Source organism: Muntiacus reevesi, chromosome 1 (genome assembly GCF_963930625.1).
Source record: "Muntiacus reevesi chromosome 1, mMunRee1.1, whole genome shotgun sequence".
NCBI lineage: Eukaryota > Metazoa > Chordata > Mammalia > Artiodactyla > Cervidae > Muntiacus > Muntiacus reevesi.
The window spans coordinates 154,445,320-154,467,097 of NC_089249.1; the positions used below are offsets into that span (position 1 = coordinate 154,445,320).

The following is a 21,778-nucleotide window of genomic DNA, read 5'->3' on the forward strand; positions in this document are numbered from 1 at the left end:
TCCCCAAATGATTATTCCATCTAATAGTATGTATCTAATAACTGTAATATTTTTTCCTAAAAGTCATTTTAGACAACAAGAAGATTTTTCTTTAAATACAGAAATGAGCTCTGTGATCTTACAATCAAGAAGATTGAAATATGTAACAAGAAATCAATAGTTATATTTTGAGCAAGAAGATTCCATGCGATTGTTCTATTTATATGTTGACACTGCAGTCCAGGCCTCAGTTATCTGGCTCTTGTCTACCTGTACAGCTTCAGGTCTTCCCATTTCCTGCCTTACACTTAATTAATGTAGCAGCAGTGTACCATTTGTATTTCTCCATAATGTTACTCTTTTCTAATGCTGCCTTAGTGTTAAGAATACCTTTCATCTTGCTATTTACCTGGTTAGCTAAACACTCTGAATGTTTAATGAAGAAAGGAAAAAAGGGAGGCCCGAAGGACTAACGTGTAGATGGAGTTAGGGTAAAAGTTTTGGAATTAGGAATTTTGAGAATAGAGTGTAAGAATGACTCTGGAATTTCTAGTTCTTCTTACAACCTAAAGAAAAATTCATCTAAAACAACTTTGAAAAATGGAATTCCAAGACAGTCATTAGTGATCAACTTAAATCTGTCATTGACATCTCAGTGAAGTAGATTAAGAAACATAAACTGTTCTTTACCCTAAGAATAGTTGAATAGCCCATGTAAAGTCTGTTTTAACTATCAATTTTTTAAACTATTAAAACTATATTAAATGGATTTTATTTTTGAAGACATATATTTACAGTAATACAGTTTTATAGTTTCTATACAGGTTTTGGAAGATACTGAAAAGCACAAAGAATACATTCTAACACAGATTAGCTTTATGATACATGTTCTTTCCATATTTTTATTATGTATTTTGTGGAGCCCACATTTAACAAGAAATTGGTCATGTTATAATCCTGTTCAAACAGCTTATTTTCACCTTTTAAATATTATATGATCATACCCTTAATTATATTTTATATTTCAACTTTTACTAAAACAATTTTTAATAAAGAAAAAATAAAGGAATAGTACAGTAAACACTCAAATCACCTATACCTAGACTTAATAATCACTAAAATTTTACCCCATATTTGCTTCTTTATATACAGGACATCCTAAAGTTTTAATAGAGTTTTAAGCCTTATAACTTGAAAAAAGTTTAACTGCTACATACTTAAAAAGAAGCAGCATTTGAAATTTAATTATTTACATTATTTATGCTATTAGATTTATGATTTTGATTAATAAATTTTTATGGTAAATATTTGTTTCAGTCCCTCTGATTGAAAATTGCAAACTTTGACTGGAATAGAAAATAATTTTGATTTTATTATTCAAAATTCATAAGAGCAAATATAAAAGAAATATAAATTTGCAAATTTTTTTTTAAGTTTTAACAGTTAAACTTTTGAAATTATTAAAACTTAAACTGCAGAAGTTAGGATACCCTTTAGGTAGATATACTCGTAAGTATTTTATTCTTTTTGTTGCAATGGTGAATGGTATTGTTTCCTTAATTTCTCTTTCTGTTTTTTCATTGTTAGTGTATAGGAATGCAAGGGATTTCTGTGTGTTAATTTTATATCCTGCAACTTTACTATATTCATTAATTAGCTCTAGTAATTTTCTGGTAGAGTCTTTAGGGTTTTCTATGTAGAGGATCATGTCATCTGCAAACAGCGAGAGTTTCACTTCTTCTTTTCCTATCTGGATTCCTTTTATGTCTTTTTCTGCTCTGATTGCTGTGGCCAAAACTTCCAACACTATGTTGAATAGTAGTGGTGAGAGTGGGCATCCTTGTCTTGTTCCTGATTTCAGAGGAAATGCTTTCAATTTTTCACCATTGAGGGTGATGCTTGCTGTGGGTTTGTCATATATAGCTTTTATTATGTTGAGGTATGTTCCTTCTATTCCTGCTTTCTGGAGAGTTTTAATCATAAATGAGTGTTGAATTTTGTCAAAGGCTTTCTCTGCATCTATTGAGATAATCATATGGTTTTTATCTTTCAATTTGTTAATGTGGTGTATTACGTTGATCGATTTGCGGATATTAAAGAATCCTTGCATTCCTGGGATAAAGCCCACTTGGTCATGGTGTATGATTTTTTTAATATGTTGTTGGATTCTGTTTGCTAGAATTTTGTTAAGGATTTTTGCATCTATGTTCATCAGTGATATTGGCCTGTAGTTTTCTTTTTTTGTGGCATCTTTGTCTGGTTTTGGAATTAGGGTGATGGTGGCCTCATAGAATGAGTTTGGAAGTTTACCTTCTGCAATTTTCTGGAAGAGTTTGAGTAAGATAGGTGTTAGCTCTTCTCTAAATTTTTGGTAGAATTCAGCTGTGAAGCCATCTGGTCCTGGGCTTTTGTTTGCTGGAAGATTTCTGATTACAGTTTCGATTTCCTTGCTTGTGATGGTTCTGTTAAGATCTTCTATTTCTTCCTGGTTCAGTTTTGGAAAGTTATACTTTTCTAAGAATTTGTCCATTTCATCCAAGTTGTCCATTTTATTGGCATAGAGCTGCTGGTAGTAGTCTCTTATGATCCTTTGTATTTCAGTGTTGTCTGTTGTGATCTCACCCTTTTCATTTCTTATTTTGTTAATTTGGTTCTTCTCTCTTTGTTTCTTTTTTTTTTTTTTTTTTTTTTTATTTATTTATTTATTTATTTATTTTTTTTTTTTAATATTATTTTATTAGTTGGAGGCCAATCACTTTACAACATTTCAGTGGGTTTTGTCATACATTGACATGAATCAGCCATATAGTTACACGTATTCCCCATCCCGATCCCCCCTCCCACCTCCCTCCCCACCCGACTCCTCAGGGTCCTCCCAGTGCACATTACAGTATACTAACACATATATACGGAATCTCTTTGTTTCTTAATGAGTCTTGCTAATGGTTTGTCAATTTTGTTTATTTTTTCAAAAAACCAGCTTTTAGCTTTGTTGATTTTTGCTATGGTCTCTTTAGTTTCTTTTGCATTTATTTCTGCCCTAATTTTTAAGATTTCTGTCCTTCTGCTAACCCTGGGGTTCTTCATTTCTTCCTTCTCTAATTGCTTTAGGTGTAGAGTTAGGTTATTTATTTGACTTTTTTCTTGTTTCTTGATGTACGCCTGTAATGCTATGAACCTTCCGCTTAGCACTGCTTTTACAGTGTCCCATAGGTTTTGGGTTGTTGTGTTTTCATTTTCATTTATTTCTATACATACTTTGATTTCTTTTTTGATTTCTTCTATGATTTGTTGGTTATTCAGAAGCGTGTTATTTAGCCTCCATTTGTTGGAATTTTTAACAATTTTTTTCCTGTAATTGAGATCTAATCTTACTGCACTGTGGTCAGAAAAGATGACTGGAATGATTTCAATTTTTTTGAATTTTCCAAGACCAGATTTATGGCCCAGGATGTGATCTATTCTGGAGAAGGTTCCGTGTGCACTTGAGAAAAAGGTGAAGTTGATTGTTTTGGGGTGAAATGTCCTATAGATATCAATTAGGTCTAGCTGGTCCATTGTATCATTTAAGGTTTGTGTTTCCTTGTTGATTTTCTGTTTAGTTGATCTATCCATGGTTGTGAGTGGGGTATTAACCTATACATAGAAAACTATAAAACACTGATGAAAGAAATCAAAGAGGACACAAACAGTTGGAGAAACATACCGTGTTCATGGATTGGAAGAATCAATATTGTCAAAATGGCTATTCTACCCAAAGCAATCTATAGATTCAATGCAATCCCTATCAAGCTACCAACGGTATTTTTCACAGAACTAGAACAAATAATTTCACAATTTGTATGGAAATACAAAAAACCTCAAATAGCCAAAGTAATCTTGAGAAAGAAGAATGGAACTGGAGGAATCAACCTGCCTGACTTCAGACTCTACTACAAAGCCACAGTCATCAAGACAGTATGGTACTGGCACAAAGACAGAAATATAGATCAATGGAACAGAATAGAAAGCCCAGAGATAAATCCACGAACCTATGGACAGCTTATCTTTGACAAAGGAGGCAAGGATATACAATGGAAAAAAGACAATCTCTTTAACAAGTGGTGCTGGGAAAACTGGTCAACCACTTGTAAAAGAATGAAACTAGAACACTTCCTAACACCATACACAAAAATAAACTCAAAATGGATTAAAGATCTAAATGTAAGACCAGAAACTATAAAACTCCTAGAGGAGAACATAGGCAAAACACTCTCCGACATAAATCACAGCAAGATCTTCTATGACCCACCTCCCAGAATATTGGAAATAAAAGCAAAAATAAACAAATGGGACCTAATGAAAATTAAAAGCTTTTGCACAACAAAGGAAACTATAAGTAAGGTGAAAAGACAGCCCTCAGATTGGGAGAAAATAATAACAAATGAGGAAACAGACAAAGGATTAATCTCAAAAATATACAAGCAACTCCTGAAGCTCAATTCCAGAAAAATAAATGACCCAATCAAAAATGGGCCAAAGAACTAAACAGACATTTCTCCAAAGAAGACATACAGATGGCTAACAAACACATGAAAAGATGCTCCACATCACTCATCATCAGAGAAATGCAAATCAAAACCACAATGAGGTACCATTACACGCCAGTCAGGATGGCTGCTATCCAAAAGTCTACAAGCAATAAATGCTGGAGAGGGTGTGGAGAAAAGGGAACCCTCTTACACTGTTGGTGGGAATGCAAACTAGTACAGCCACTATGGAAAACAGTGTGGAGATTTCTTAAAAAACTGGAAATAGAACTGCCATATGACCCAGCAATACCACTTCTGGGCATACACACTGAGGAATCCAGATCTGAAAGAGACACATGCACCCCAATGTTCATCGCAGCACTGTTTATAATAGCCAGGACATGGAAGCAACCTAGATGCCCATCAGGAGATGAATGGATAAGGAAGCTGTGGTACATATACACCATGGAATATTACTCAGCCATTAAAAAAAATTCATTTGAATCAGTTCTAATGAGATGGATGAAACTGGAGCCCATTATACAGAGTGAAGTAAGCCAGAAAGATAAAGAACATTACAGTATACTAACACATATATACGGAATTTAGATAGATGGTGGCGATAACCCTATATGCAAAACAGAAAAAGAGACACAGAAGTACAGAACAGACTTTTGAACTCTGGGGGAGAACGTGAGGGTGGGATGTTTTGAAAGAACAGCATGTATATTATCTATGGTGAAACAGACCACCAGCCTAGGTGGGATGCATGAGTCAGGTGCTCGGGCCTGGTGCACTGGGAGGACCCTGAGGAGTCGGGTGGGGAGGGAGGTGGGAGGGGGGATCGGGATGGGGAATACGTGTAACTATATGGCTGATTCATGTCAATGTATGACAAAACCCACTGAAATGTTGTAAAGTGATTGGCCTCCAACTAATAAAATAATATTTAAAAAAAAAAAAAAAAGAAGTTAGGATACCCTTAAATATTCGTTATTTTTGCTAAGCTATTTCAAGGTGACATCATAGTTTACCCATAAAAACAGCTGCATGCACTTTTCAAAAATAATGATATTCTCTTACAGAATCACAATACCAGTATTGCTTGTAACATAATTAACAATAATTTGCTAACATCATCTAGTATCCAGTGCATATTCAAACTTCATTGGTTGATTGGGATAACAAATTATATTTGTTTGTTAGATTTCTTATACCCTTTTAAGCAAACACCCCCTTTATTCCCCACCGCCTGTTTTTATGACATTTGCTTTTGAAGAAATCATGTTGGCTGATTACAGATTGTTCTAAATTCTTGATTTGTGTGATTGTTTCCTTGTGATATTATTTAACTTGTTCCTCTATCTCTGGATTTCCTGAGAAATGGATATTAAGGCTTAATAAATATGTTTGAAAGAATATTTATAATTTTTAAATAATCTCTTTTTTAGTTCATTCCTGGGTATAAATGTATTTGGGATTAATTTGTCTCTGCTTTCCAGCAAGATTGCTAAGCAGTTGGAGTAACCAGAAAATACAAGGGTCTTTTATAACCTAAATATAGCTCCCAAATAGGCATAGTCATCTGTTGAATTCCATTTTAAAAGCTATTAGAAACATTATAATTTTCAGTGATGATATATTATTTAAATATACAATATATAATAGATGAAAGAACTTTTTACTGAGTGTCTTTGTACAGTAAATTGGCATTTGGTTTTATTCAGACTGCTGATCCCCAGAGGAGCATAAACTCTTAATAATTTCTGGTATTTCTAATGAAACAATTGTTTGTTTTTGATTACTGAATTAGTATTTTAACAACTGAAAGTCATTGGTGCATGTAATTAAGTGTGTTGTTTTGTATTAGATTGATGCCAAAATCCGCTGACTTCTTTGGACTCCTAAAATATCTTTTTCTGCTTGTCTAGGGTTTTTTTTCTTTCTTCATTTCTCTTTTCCAAGTTAAAGATCAATAGCAGTTTATGTATCATTTATTACATTGCTCTAAACTTAAGATTTAGCTGCATAGTGGATAAGTTATTCAAAATTAAATCTGAGAAGGAACATTTATTTTAGTCATCAACCTAATTATATACATATTCTTTTAAAATTAAAAACGATTGTCTAGAAAGTATAGAAATAGTACTACTGCTTTAGGTTTATATGGTGTACTATGGTTTGTGAAGCTTTATGCATATCTCATTTCAACCCCACAACAAACCAGTGAGATAGGGATACATAATATCAATATTCCAATTGTAGAGATGGCAAAGCTCAGAAAAGCTACATGACTTAACCAAAGGCAAATCAAGGGTAAGCAGTAGAAGCCAAGTAAAAGTGCAGTTGTTCTAACATATAAAAGTGTATTTTATACTACACAGTCTTACTTCCAAAGCTTTTCAGTGCTAACTGCTAAACTACTGTATTCAGTTATCAAACTTCATCTCTTCTTTCAGACTGCACATTTGAAAGTTAAAAGAAATTGTTTTTGATATTTTTTTTAAAACTTCTGAATGAATCATTTTTAAGAAAAGAGTTTTCCTATTATATTCAAACATTTTAAGGGAAGTATGACCGATACTGTGGGATTGTTACTAAATTTCTTTCATCTTAAACATCACATGTTTAATTTAAACTGTGGGAGACACATTAATTTTACCAGGGCAACAGATGAGCCTTGAGTACCAGCAATCTTCACTTGAAGTGAGAAATTGAGTTCCCAGAGTAAATAAAAACAAGATTGAAGGTTTAAATCCTCTGCTAGGCTTTTTGAACTTATATACTCATTAAATGTTTATTGGAGTGGTGGGATTACAAAGGATTTGGGGAGCTTCATCAACTGGTATATAGTTAATCACTAAGTAAAACACTACATTTGATAAAGTGTTTCTCACGATACACATTCAATCCATCTTAATGAAAACTGCTTCAAACTGATTTCATTTGAGAGCACTTGGTGAGGGTACTCACAGTTCTTTCTGCCTTTTTCATGAGAAATTTACAATACTGTTCAAAGCAGAGTTCCAACTTCAATGAAACAGCTATTCTAAGTTCTTGTGTTTAAGTGTATTGTGGAAAGTTTTGACTTCTGATAATGGATTGATGACTTTTATGATCTCTTCTTTGCCCTTAACTGTTAGGGATGCTGATTGAATTGAAGGCCATCAGTATTTATTGTATGCTTATTTAAAGACCTAGGATATAGAGGTTTCCTGTTCTTGACATGTCCACAGTCTAGTAGGGAAGATGTGTGCTAAGTCACTTCAGTCATGTCTGACTCTTTGCAACCCTGTGGACTATAGCCTTCCAGGCTCCTCTGTCCTTGGGATTCTCCAGGCAAGAATACTAGAGTGGGTTGCCATTCCCTCCTCCGGGGGACCTTCTTGACCCAGGGATTGAACCTGCATCTCTTATATATCTCCAGCATTGGAGGCAGGTTATTTACCACTAGTACCACCTGGGAAGCCCTAGTAGGGAAGATAAAACAATATATAAATAGATCTATAAAATGTTATAAATGTAAAATGCTGTAGAAGCAAAGAGGAGAGGCACTTCATCTGCCTTAGAAGTTCAGGGAGATTTCTAGAAGTGGTACCTCTAACCTAAATCTTGTAAGATAAATAAAACAGGCAAGCAGAATTCTAAACAAAAAGAAGGTCATAAGGAAATACCAGAAGATTGTAATTGAGGGTGAAAGTTGCTCAGTCGTGTCCGGCTGTTTATGACCCCATGGACTGTAGCCCAACAGGCTCCTCTGTCTGTGGAATTCTTCAGGCAAGAACACTGGAGTGGGTTGCCGTTCCCTTCTCCAGGGGATCTTCCTGATCCAGGGATCGAACCTGGGTCTTCTGCATTGCAGGTGGATTCTTTACCATCTGAGCTACCAAGGGAGGTACAACCAAAAAAAAAATAAGACAGAGAGCAAAACAGTGCAAGACAGAGAGTTGGATTGCCTGGTATAATGAGGCTGAGAATATCAACAGTAGCATAGAGGGGTCTGTGATGTCCTGGCATTACCTGGTGTTTAAAAAATATTTGTTGAAAGAAGCTTACATTTTATCTATAGACAAGGAAGAGCCACTTGTTTGCCTCCTTAATTACAGTTGCAGAAGACCACCAGCCACACCATGATTCCCTGGGACTTTCTTCCCCTAAAGAAGTTTCTTTTTCTCCTTATAGCCTCCCCACCTCTCAGTTCTGCTGTCCCTGAGATCTCTTCACAACAAAAAGCCCCCCCAGAGAATGATTAGACATTTGTAAGTGACTAAAATTCAACAGCAGTAAAAATCCCAGTGCCAGGGCTTGTGTCCCATGTGAAAGAATGTTCCTTTCCCAGCCACCCTTTGGGAGACTGGGCTTTGATAGCGGTAATCCTGTTATACTTCCTTAGATCTTCACTTCAGACCCAGTGCTGTTTCCAAATATTACACATAAATTAAGGAAACCAGTGCTTGATTTCCCACTTAGTAACGCTGTGTTCCCAGACAAGTAATGAGCCTGTTTCTAATCTAGAAAAAAGAAGGGTTGATGATAATATGTATTTACTTTTTATGGTTGTTTTGAGAGTTAAGTGGGATCTCCTCATAAATGCTTCCCTGATAGCTCAGTTGGTAAAGAATCTGCCTGCAGTGCAGGAGATCCTGGTTCGATTCCTGGGTCAGGAAGATCTGCTGGAGAAGGGAAAGGCTACCCACTCTAGTATTCTGACCTGGAGAATTCCATGGACTATATAGTCCATGAGGTCGCAGAGTCAGACACGACTGAGCGACTTTCAAGATATTTTCATGAATGTACCCAGAATCATGGCTGAGGTGTTTTTAAATAGTTTTAGACAAATTTCAGAAATATTTGTAAAATAGCAAAACCGATTTTCTGTTTGGTTTTTTGCAGTCCATTTATTTATGTATTAGTTTAATATATATATTTTATTGAAGTATAGTTGAGTTACAATGTTTCAGGTGCACAGCAAGGTGATTCGTTTATACATATACAGAGATTTGACTTAATATGAATAGAATGCTAGATTTCTAATTTAAAAAATAGATACACAACAAGCAATAAAGTCTACTGTATAGCATAGGAAACTATAGTCAATATCTTATAATGTCCTGCAATGGAAAAAAATCTGAAAAATACCAGAACTGGTTTTTTTATGCAGTTCATGAATAAAAAAATAATAAAAAACTGTTGTTAACTTTAAGAACAGTTCCATAAAGGAATTTTGAGAACCCACTTGAGCATTTATAGCTCTAAAATGAAGGCTTTGCTTTAACAGTACTTTTGTTCATTATCAGGTTTTATTACACTCATTTTAAAAATTGGCCCATTTTAAAGTAGTGCTAGAGAAGGAAATGACAACCCACTCCAGGATTCTTGTCTGGAAAATCCCATGGACAGAGGATCCTGACAGGCTACAGTCCATGGGGTTGCAGAGAGTCGGACACGACTGAGCAACGAAGCAACAAAGTAGTGCTGTTTCTACTTAGTCAAGTTAAGAACCTAAATACCATCCCTGGTCAATGTTTTTTAAAAAGAAATAAGCTCTAATCAAATATGAAGCCAGAACTACAATTGATAAGTTTCTAGCACTCTATCATCCAGAAAAATCAGCCAAACAGACCTATTTGTGCTTTGGAAAGTATGCACAGTTTGTTCATCATGTCTTTGTTTTCTTTTCAATTTAAATTCCTTAAAGGCAGACAGTGTTTTTAGAGTAATTTTTTATGACAGCTAGGATAGCATCTGGCACATGTATGAGATAAGAACTATTGATGCTAGTATAATTTTTGAAGTATGTTTTCATATAAATGAAATGTTTGTTAAAAGAAAAGAATACAAATACATTTAAAGTAGCAAATTAAGTTACCTCATAATCCTAAACCTGAAAATAAGCACTGCTAAATGTTTTTGCTTTTAAATGTGGTTTAAAATAGAAAAGTCTCCAAACATATACATCAGTAAAAATGTTGCTGAGTTTTATAGAAGTGCAGCCATACTAAATATGCTGTTGTGTAATTAGATATTTCCACTAAACAGTATATAGTTAGCACCTTATCTAGAATTTGCCTCTTATTCTCCGAGTCATCAGATCTACCTAATTAAAATTGTACAAATCTTTAATGTTTATAATAAAATTATTTTTTTGATTAGTTAAAATTGATTAGTTTTAAGATATGCTGCTGTGTGAAACATTCTTCTCCATTTATTGCTGTTCTCCATTTTTTGAGAACCATATAACTGTATTCAAAAAGCTATATAGGTAAAATTTATTAAAATATGAAAAGCAAGTCTGATTTTTATTAGTGGGCTTTAGTCATATTTGTATCATTTCTCTTAAGGAGCCCTCCCTGTCCCTAGAAAGTATTTGTTACTCATACTGCCTATTTGTAAAGGATAAAAAGCTAAATTGGATCTCTTAAGTATTCCATTTGTAAATTTAACAAGTTTGTTCCATATCTAATCTTAGACATTTTCATTTAAATATAAAGAATATAGTAGAAAGAGAAACAATGGGAATTCTTATATTTAATTCTGAGCCCCCATTTACTTGCCGTGTGCTATTAAAATTAGGTTACTCAATCTCTCTGAGCATCAACTTAAAAATTTGTATTATAGTACATACCTCACAAGGTTAACAAGAAATTAATATAAGTAAAACATCTTCAAAATGTTTATGAAACATCTTTAAGATTGTTTGCTTTTTAGTTGATGGACATTGAATAAATCAGGCAGATTTGGATTTGAACCTGGAACCTGAAACTGACTATATAAGCCAACATTTTCTCTGAAATGGAGATTAAAATATCTTGGCAATTAACCTACCTTGGAATAAATGAATCCTTACCTTCACAGTAACCAAGTTATTCAGATGCACATATTAGGGAAGATGAATTGGCCTACATAATTGGTACATGTAAAGGAGCAGTAGGAAATCAGACTGAAATAGAGAAGTAGACTGGGGTTTCAACATGGAAATCTGTGAATGCCAGCTAAAGACTATTGTTACTGTGAGTTAGTAGTTAGCTTTTGAAAGTGCTGAAGAAGAGGGTGACACTGTCAGAGAAATAAGTATTGTGGTGGCAGTTTGTATCAATAGAATGGATGGAAAGGGAGAAATTGGTGGCAGAGACTGAGCAACTGTGTATGTATATATGTAATTGTGGAGTGTCAGGCAGTGATTAGAAAATCATGGTACAATAATAGCGCAGTGTAGTTTACAAACTTTTTGACTCCTGTGTTTCACAGCCTGTTAGCTTTTGTATACCTTTTTATACATGTGTATCTTCTAGTATCCTGTTTCTCCCACACCCTTCTTGGAGTGCCTAACAAAACAGAGAATAATACTGCTTTTGTCATAGACCTACACTAATGTGTTCTGTTCTTTCTTTCCTCTGAAGCATTTCAATAGAATCTGTTGGCTTTATATTTGCCTTGTCATTTACAGTCTTTTATAAATAACTATATTAAGAAAATCAAAGTATTTCTGATGTTAAGTAGGGCCCAGTATCGTTATTAGAAGTATTGGGAGCTTAATTTCTCTAGCATATACACTTACGAAGGATGGGAAGCCCCATGAAGAACTCTAAAGATCAGTTAAAAGAGGACAATGACCGAGTAGGGGCAAGCTTTATAAGTAAATATTTCACGAAAAAGAAGAGTAAAAACAGTCAGTTTGCTATAACAGCCAATCAATTGAGCTTCCAGTTTATTTTTTTTAATAGTTATTTATTTATTTTTGGCTGTTCTTAGTTTCAGCACACTGGCTCTCTAGTTATGGTTTGTGGGTTTAGTCACCCCACAGTTTGTGGGATCTTAATTCCCTGACCAGGAGTCAAACCTGTGTCCCCAGCATTGGAAGACAGATTCATAACCACTGGACCACCAGGGAAGACCTAGGCTTCCAATTTCCTTATTCATAAGAACTTTAGATAACATGTTTATCTTTCTTAAAGATATTTTATGACCTGAGTAATACAGTTTGAACAGTGCAAACTGATAAAGCTCAGTACTCAATGAACTTGTCAGCTTATTTTACAAAGACAGTTTAATTTTGCTTTAGGCTTTTTGGTTTGTTTGTTTGTTTAACCTATGACTTTCACAGGAGTGATCTCCCAGTGTGAGACTCAAAGACATCTCAGACATAGACTGTGTCTTCAAGAGTGCCATTCCAACATCTGCTTTAGGAAATAAGAGGGAAAAGATACCATCCTAGCATCTCTTCATCTTCACTAGGTGGCTGTTTTCTTTTGGAACTTCTCTAGTTGTTTGCTATCAGTTGGTCCTTGAACTCAGTTTTAGGAGCGAAAAAAAAAAAGGGCAAAGTGTCACAATTCACTCCAAAATCAGTCTGCACTCTGATTCTTTACTGTTCAAAAATTACTAGCTTGGAGTTCTTTGAATACATCAGGCCATTGACATCACAGGGCCTTTTCCCAACCTTTTCTCTTTGCTTTCACTCTTTTTTCACTCTTCCTTTTTTCCACTATCATCTAAAGTTAAATTTCAGCTCAAATATCACCTTCATAAAGAAGCAGCCTGTCTGTTGTTCATGCCTAGACCCAAGGACCCCCTCTGTTACAGTAGTTATATCACCACTCCCATCTAAGAGTATTGAACTTCCAAAGCAATGTGTCACCAAGGCACAGAAAAGAGAAATAGCTTTCTCAATGTCACAGAGCTGGGAGGTGGCGAAGCAGGAATTTGTTTCCAGACAATGTAGCTTCATGCTGCTGTGCCACAGTTCTTACTATGTGCTTGAGTCTTGGTTGGACACTGGCTGGATCTGTGAATATCCATATATAGGAACAAGATTGTGGAAATGGACTGTGAACTGGGATGAACTAATTAGAACTGGCCATGAACTAATTAGAGCCTAGATTTAAAACAATAAATAAGATAGCTACAAACAACATTATGAGGTACTGGAGAAATTTGAATATGGACTCTGTATTAGATAATTGTGCAATATTAAATTGTAAATATTGTAAACAATATTAAATGTCTTAGGTGTGATTAAAGAAATAATGATTATGTAAGGGAATATCCTTATTTCTTAGGCAACAGACACTAAAGTAAAGTGGAGGTGTGACGATATGAGCAGCTTTAAATGTTTCAGGGAAAGAAGCATGAGAAGAATGATTGAGCAAATATGGCAAAATGTTAATAATTGATCAATCTAGGTCAAATATAAAGAGTGTTTACTGTTGTATCACTTTATCAGTGCCTTGTATCAGTAAACCACCCCCAAACTTAAAAGAAGAGTGATGATTCTGACTATTATGGTGATAATATAAAAGGAGAAGGGAAACTGAAAATGGAGAAATAAAATTGGGTCCCAATTTACACAAAGATAATTATTTTTAATTTGTTTTAATTCTTATACTGAAAAAGCTATGAAATACCATTTCTAGAAATCATTTGTCATATCAACTTCAAAATCATTGAACACACTTATTATGGATATTCTGCTACCTAAAAAGAAACTGGACAACTTTCTTTTCAGTCCATCCGTAAATATTTTCTGAGTGTTTGCTCTGTGCCTGGCTTGTTTTGGGACATAACCAGCTCGTTTCTTCCAGCTCTAATGTTCTGTAGTTCTGTGATGCTGAGTGTCTAAATACAATAGCTACTGTAGCTCAGGGCCAGGTCACATTGGTTGCTGTCAACCTGGCATTTTCTAAGGATCAACTTAGTACCTTAGCGCCTGGATTTGAATATGAAGATTAGTGAAGCCCTGAAATAGCAGACACAATTAAGCATCCCAAACACTAGTAGGAGAAATGAAGAAGCTGTATTTTTATGGCTATAATTTATCTTGAAATGACCTTTAAATCCTTAATTTTGCATGGATATTTCCAGAATCTTGATCCGAACAGCTCCATTTTATTCGGCACCTACTACGGGCCATGCATTGTAAATAAGTATTTTACCTACTATATCCACAATCCTTACATCTTACCCCCGTAATCACACAGCTGGTAAGTGGCAAAACTAGGTTTAGCACAGAGCTTTCTGTTACTTTAATGCTTGGAGGCTTTCCTTTAACTGTGTTACCAAAACCTAGATCACAAAGAGGGAGTCTGAGGAGAATATAGCTAGGCTGCTTGCCTTTTTCCTCAACCAGACTTACAGTCTCTCTGCCAAATTAGAAAGGACAAATAAAATGTACATTCTTTAAATGCCCTGATCTTATTGCTTCTCATATGATACTGCAATTAAATTTTTTGCTTTCCGCATTTGCCATCCCCTCCAGATCCCCAACTTTTAGAGAGCAAGGGAACTTTGTTTTATTCATCTTTATATTCTCAATGCCTAACACATAGGCACTCTGTAAATGTTATTGAACTGAATTATTAATGGGCCAAAGGGAAAAATGGTTATAGTAATGGAAAACAAAACATTTTCCTATGCTTTTTCTATGTACTAAATGCCCTTTCTTCACAAAAGCAGTTTTCTGATACGCTCAACCCAGTTCTCACTGTTTTGGCCTGTGTTTAGTTGAATCAATATAGTAATCAGAAATTTGAGACTGGGGGGTTTCACTTAGGTGTGCCTATAATTTAATCAGAGGTTTAGGTAACCCAAATTTAGTAGCATTTTCATATTATTAAGTCTTAACATTTTACTATTTTTACTGTCATAATAGCAGAAGAAAAAAATTTCTTTGAAAGTTGAAAGTGTTATTAGGTTTGGGAGAAAAGATTATTTTAAGATTTTTCAGTTTTTCTTTTGAAAGCTACTATGGGAGTACCCCCAACCTGAAGATCCTTCTCTGATACTCTTTGTATCATCTCCTTTCTCACAGTTTAGAGCTTAAAGTGAGATTTTTTTTTTAAGTGTGTTTTCCTGGCATCTCATGTTTAACAGTGTCAGGGGTTTATGTCCCTGGAACGAAAACTGTTTCTCCAGAGCCTTTTTTCTCTCAGCTTCCAGTGAAAAGAGGGGCGAGGCAAGCCAGTCGCTTACCACAAAGCAGTGCCACCACAAAGGAAAGATTAAGGGTTTAGAGAGAGGTCAATGTGGGTTTTTCTCTAACTAAACACTTTCCTAAAGTTTCCTTGTGGAAAAATAATGAAGTCATCTCAGAGTTTTTAAAGAATTTTTATTTCTTTTTCACCGTCTGCATTCGCTTGTCTTCTCAGCATGGATGTTTAATCTTCCTAGGCTTTGTGAATTGGTCCAAATGAATAAGTGGTGAGCTGTCTCTCTAGGAGCTAGAGGCTTATTCTAAGGGCCTAATCACTGAGTAAACACATCTTTGCCCTCCCTCTCACAACTGCGATATAATAGTCGAGATTCTAGCACAGTAACCTGGATATTGCAGGGACCAATGCTTTGAAATGCAGAACGGTTGATCCTCCAAAACAGACAGTGCCTGATCTTCGCCTGCCTCTTTCTTCTTTTTTTGAATTAAATATTACCAAAGAGATGCTTTTTATTGCTTGATATTGTGCATTAGTGCCCTGGATTTCCAAGTTTAGTTTCAGTCAACACTGTCAGCTGCACTTATAGGGAACTCTCCATGTTGGGTTTCTTAGTAGCCTCTTCAGTATATGTGTGTTTGTTTTGGAAGAGCATTCAAATTAAATCAGTGAAATAGCAGTGTAAATTGCTAATCTCTTTCCTAACGTCTGAATGTCCCATTGCAGTGTTCTTGAGAGAAATAAGCATTTTAAAGATTTAGCCATTGCTATTGTTTGGTTAAAAATATGCTGATTCAAAAATGGATGGCTCTCTTGTTCCCAGTGTCTCTTTAAATGTAGTTGCTGAAATACAATCAAGCAGAATTAGAGGTTGACATCTGTCTGTCTATTGGGCTAGAGAGCGTCTAAGAAGAGGGCTTGTTAGTGCTGCCAGCTTCACATTCCCATCCTTACAGCAGTAGTTCTAGATTCGTTTACTAAGAGTGATTTGGCTACCATCTGGTATCTTTTTTGCCAGAGGGCTGTCGCTGATACCAGCATTCCTGTTTCTTTCCTCAAATATGCTAAGACCTGTGCTAACTTAGGGATGCAAAGAAGACCAGAAGAGATCCTGTTCTTACCCTTGAGAGACTTTGTTTAGAGGGGAAACTGGTTAACAATTACAATACCAACAGAAGAGATAGAGGCCCAAAAAGGAAGTGCTTAACACTGCCTTGGAGAATCAGGGAAGGCTTCATAGAGGCATTTACTTTGAGCCTTAAAGGTTGAGTAGGAATCTTTCAAATAAATATCTCTCCCACAATATATCTGATTGCAGACTTCCTAGATACCAGCTACTATTATCTGCAGGTGTCATCAACATAGATGAAAAAACCCTAAACCTTTCTTATTCGATGTTTCATCACTGCTGCTTCCTGCTGAGCCTGAGACAAAAACTATTTTAACAAATACTTGTTGAATGAATGAATTAACACCTGGAACCAGCTACTGTTCGAGCTACTTACACTCGGAAGTTCTGCCCTTATTCACATTGCATGCTGTTCTCTGAGGCCCCAGAAGTACTGATGTGTGAGCATCTGGTGCCTTAATACTCTACAAGCTCTCTAAGCCTGGAGTGTAGAGTGGTTGGGTTCTTTGCTACTTCTGTAGTATCAAAGACAGAACACTAGGCTTGGAGTCAGCCAATCTGGATTCCAATCCCAGATATACTACTTACTTATTAGTTATGGAATTTAGGATAAGCCAGGTTTCTAAAGCTCAGTTTCCTCATAGGTTAATAAAGTTAAGAATACTATTTTACAGGTTTGTTCTAGGGATTAAAGTAGATAATGGGTGTGTAACTAACACACTCATTTTGGAAGCATCTACTTCTGGCTACCCTCATCTAGTACAAAATTTTCCTTTGAAGAAAATAATGATGACTATTATTATTAGGATTGTCTATCAACATAATTCCAAGCATCAGATGTTCATCAGCGTGAACCCTTCTTCTATAAATGGGTTAAATAAATAAAAACCCTGGGTTATGAATAAAAACCCTTCTTTTGTTCATCTTTCTACACAGCATTTTTTCCTCATCATCACATTCTTTTTCAGTATGAGGGGAAGGACTCTAAGCTTCCTTGAAATTGTCCTTCGCCAGAATTACACAGATTAGTTTGTGTATTTATCATAATATTTTACCTTTCCATTTCCTGGTAACTAACTTTTCTTAAACTCAGCTGTTCTATAGGGTAGCACCAGAAAATTAGTTAAGGACAATTTAGGTTCTTTAACCGTCTTTGCTGTGGTTAAAGCTGACATTTGCAAATTATATTGCTCAATATCAGTTTTTAGTTTCAGTTATTTTATTGATTATCTAGCTCTGACAAAGGGTACGTTTAAAAGAGCAAATGTCATTTCTTGAAAGCAAGTTTTATCAGGCAAAAAGCAAAGAATAATTTTCTATATGAGAAACTACATTGGATATTTTCTGAAATATAAACTAGAAGGAATTCAAGTGAAGTAAACATTTTTCTATCATCCTTTCAAATGGCAAGTAGATATCAATCACGTGTTCTGAAGTAAGGACTTTGACATGGGAAAACATTAAGGACTTTGAAATTACCTGTGGAACTAAAACAAAAGTTATTTCAGACTTTTTTCTTTCGAGTAGAAGAGACTTGTTCAGAGACTTGTTCAGGTTAAAAACATAAAAACTATGTAAGAGGAGATTTTGGCATTCAATCTTAACCGGTATTGTATTCTCTGTATTGTTGAATAGCTCAGAATTAATTTTCCCTTTATGTATATAGTATGTACTAAATATGAAGAATTGTAATTACATTCCCTTTAAAGAAAATGCAATCCTATTTTGATTCATGCTTGAGATAGGCTTGCACATGTTAACAGGAATCTATGACAGCAGTCTGTAAGACAAGAGTATAATCATCCGAAGCAAAATGTATTCATATTAGTAGATGCTTTAGGAGCTCCAGGTGTCAGATACTCTTAGGGAATAGCATTTAATTTTTATCCCTGTTGTTTGTGTTGACTGATTGTGCCTTTCAAAATTCAAGAAATGTTACATTAGTGGATATTTTAATTTATCAATCTTTTCTCCTCTTTTCAGAGAAAGCTTCTTGCTATCTACCTCCACCATGATGAAAGTGTATTAACCAATGTGTTCTGCTCACAAATGCTTTGTGCTGAATCTATTGTCTCTTATCTGAGTCAAAATTTTATAACCTGGGCTTGGGATCTGACAAAGGATGCCAACAGAGCAAGGTAATACTGTTGTTCGTAAGTTATAAGTTGGGCTTTTATTTTTTTAAAGTCATCGTTGTATTTGATTTCTTATCATCATAAACATTTTCATCCTCAGCTTAAGTTTTCTATTATTACATTTAATTAGATAAAAACTATTTGTTGTAGTTAATATATGCAGTTATTTACAGTTGTGAAAAAATACTTTAACTAATAAAAGATTTCTTAAATTCAGGAATAACCCAAAAACCAAAACTAAAATACATTGTTCATGTCTTTTTGCATTAATAAAGTACATTTCTTTGTACTGATATTCTAATGTTCTAATATGTTGTTGAACATTAAAATCTGTTTCTAATAATATTCGGAAAAGACAAGGAAAATCTAATATATAATCCTACTAGTAAGTTTACATTCTTAATAATTCCAGTGATGAAGGCAGGACATTCTGGACCAGTTCAGTGGAGTTGGTAATAGCTTAACTCTAGCATATGCTAATTGATGTAATCGCTTTATTGCACACATTCTTTTGCACACAGCCAGCAATACATCCATATTCTCAGTAGAAAAAAAAAATTTCCTTTCCTAGCTGTCAGGATAAATTTACTTAATTTGTTAATCATAACATCTGTAAGTAATGAATAATTCTTCATATTTTGCCTATTTGAGTTTACCATCTGAAATATATTTCATCTTGTTTAATTACACATGTGGCCATAACTTCCTGTGATGCAACTTTGGGTGGTGTTAGCACAACCATAATCACAGCCTGCTGATTTATGAACAGGGAGATTAAATTAATTCATTTCAAGGCAATCCTATTGTAGGTACATGATTTAAATGACTGTAGAACAATTAGAAATCATCTGATTTGTCTTTTTATTATTTTATGGCTCACTGAATTTTTGCTCATCATTCAGACTTTGTCTTATGTAATCTGAATCTGAAAAGAAAGATGATTCTTCCCTTAAAAGTGAAGCAAAAGAATGTTGAAGCAATTTCTTCATCTAATACTTCATTTCTTTAAGTAAATGGTTAGGAATTTTCATAGGATGACTTCGTTCTGCCTTGGAAATATTCCCTGTTATACATAAATAAAGAACCTTTAGCACCTGTATTTGTTTAAATTAAATCAGGTTATTATTCACACTCAGTTAAAGGTGATGAAAAGCAGTGCCAAAAACAGATAAAAATGCAGCATCGAAGGTCTTTCATGAGGCAAAAATACATAGACTGGAGACTTGGCTAAATCTCTTGCCATTCACTGGCAGTAAGGAATCTCCTCCTTTCCTTTTATCCACAACTTGATGGAGAAGGAAACACTATTTCTAAACCATCTGTAGTGGCTAAGTTCAGCAGGCTACCTGCTGTTATTTTGTTCTATCCTCCATTTAATTCCTTAGTTCCTTTTATTTTACAATGACAAAAAATTGCAGTGTAGTTTCTTTTGAAAAGCAGTGTTTGAGGGGTTTTTTTATGACTGGCAATCAACAGCCATGTAATTGCTTTGTTATGTTTTACTAAAGAAGTCTGTTAAGTAGCACAACTTTGATACACTAGTAATAAGAGTTTGCAGGTTACAGAGACACCTGTGGTGACCAAAGCGACAGAAGCTGCTTATTAGAAAGAGCCAGTACAGCTGTGTCCTATTAACTCCTTATGACACTTTTTTAGAACACAAAATAAAGGCCTTGTTTAAGGTTTTAGAACTCTTTCTCAAGGAGTTGCAAGACCAACTATGAAGTATGATAGGATATTTCAATCTACATTTATGTGGCATCTCATTAAGTTACTGTTATGAAAATAAAAAGAAATGATATTAAAGACTAAATAGAAACATCTAGGAATTTAATAAACATTTATAAGAACAAGAAACAAGGCAATGGGGAGAAAAAGAACATAATTTCTGGGATTTAAAATATTTGGCATCCTTATTCAAAGTCAAATTCTATCCATATTACAAATTAAATACTATTTTAAGGTATTACATTTATCTCTATAAAGTAATAAGTAAAATTACGTTGCTCCTGTTTGTGTACAGCTGCTCATTTTTACAGTTAAGGTCTATGGTAAAATTCACATTCTACGAACACAAGATGAAAATTTGCTGGAATGGAATGTTCCTAATAAAGAGTGAAAGTAGATTTCCTTTTGATATACAAAATTATAAGAGAATTACTTAGACTGATGTATTGCCCCCCAAAAGAGTTTGACTGTAGCCACAGTTTTCTTACCATCTACCGTAGATTCATCTAAATAAAATTATCTAATTGAGTTTCCATCTCCAGGATGTCTATAAGCTGTTTGGTCTGGATGCTTTCTTAGTGGTTCTATGAGACCGTCCTCTGATGTGATAGCTGGGGACACTGATGCCCAGGACAGGAAAGGACTTGCCAAACTGTTTTATTTTTGCTTAAGAAATACTTGGACTAAACCTACAGAAACATCAGTCCTCCATAATTTACTGTGAATCTCTTCTGTTTTAAGTGAAGGATATTGAACTAAGTGAATGCTTTGGTTAAGTTACAAGAATATGAATGTAAATTGATATTATAAGTTAGATATCCTGGTTTTGCTAACAATCCAGAATGCCTGATTTCGGTAACAAACTAGGATAAATAAGAAACAGATTTCTATAGAATGTCACAGGAATACACCACTGAAGATATAGATGGTTTGGATTTCCCCCTTCCAAAATGATTCTAATAACTTTCTAAGCTGAATACTTAAGTTATCCAATCTATATCTGTATAATGGGTTAGAATAACTTCTTGATTGATCATGGAACAGTCCAAATATTAACTAAAACATCAAACTTTAACAGTAGTGATTACTTGCCTTTTTTCTTCCTCACTAAATCATGATCTTCTGGAAGACCTTTTTTTTTTTGTCTCATTAAACAAAGCACTTTACAAAATTCTGCGGAAGAAACTCAATAAGAATTTGACAAATGAATGTGTTCATTTAATTCCACTTAAGAATGTTGCTTTTAATTTCAGTATTATATGTCTAAATGGAAGTTTCTTTCTTAGAAAATTCTGTATAGTCTTACTGGTTGCCAGGTATAGTTGCATTTCAGAGCCATTTTTTCTTAAAGCAGTAGGCAGAAAGCCCTTG

General features: G+C 34.6%; 1 protein-coding gene across 1 annotated transcript in view; it reads left to right on the plus strand.

The window, feature by feature from the left end:
• Positions 1-21,778, plus strand: part of FAF1 (Fas associated factor 1) — a 481,413-nt gene that overhangs the window by 334,847 nt on the left and 124,788 nt on the right. Inside the window, exon 13 of the mRNA XM_065913426.1 lies at positions 18,528-18,682. Within this exon, the coding sequence (XP_065769498.1) occupies positions 18,528-18,682 (155 nt within the window). The remainder of the gene's footprint in view (positions 1-18,527; positions 18,683-21,778) is intronic.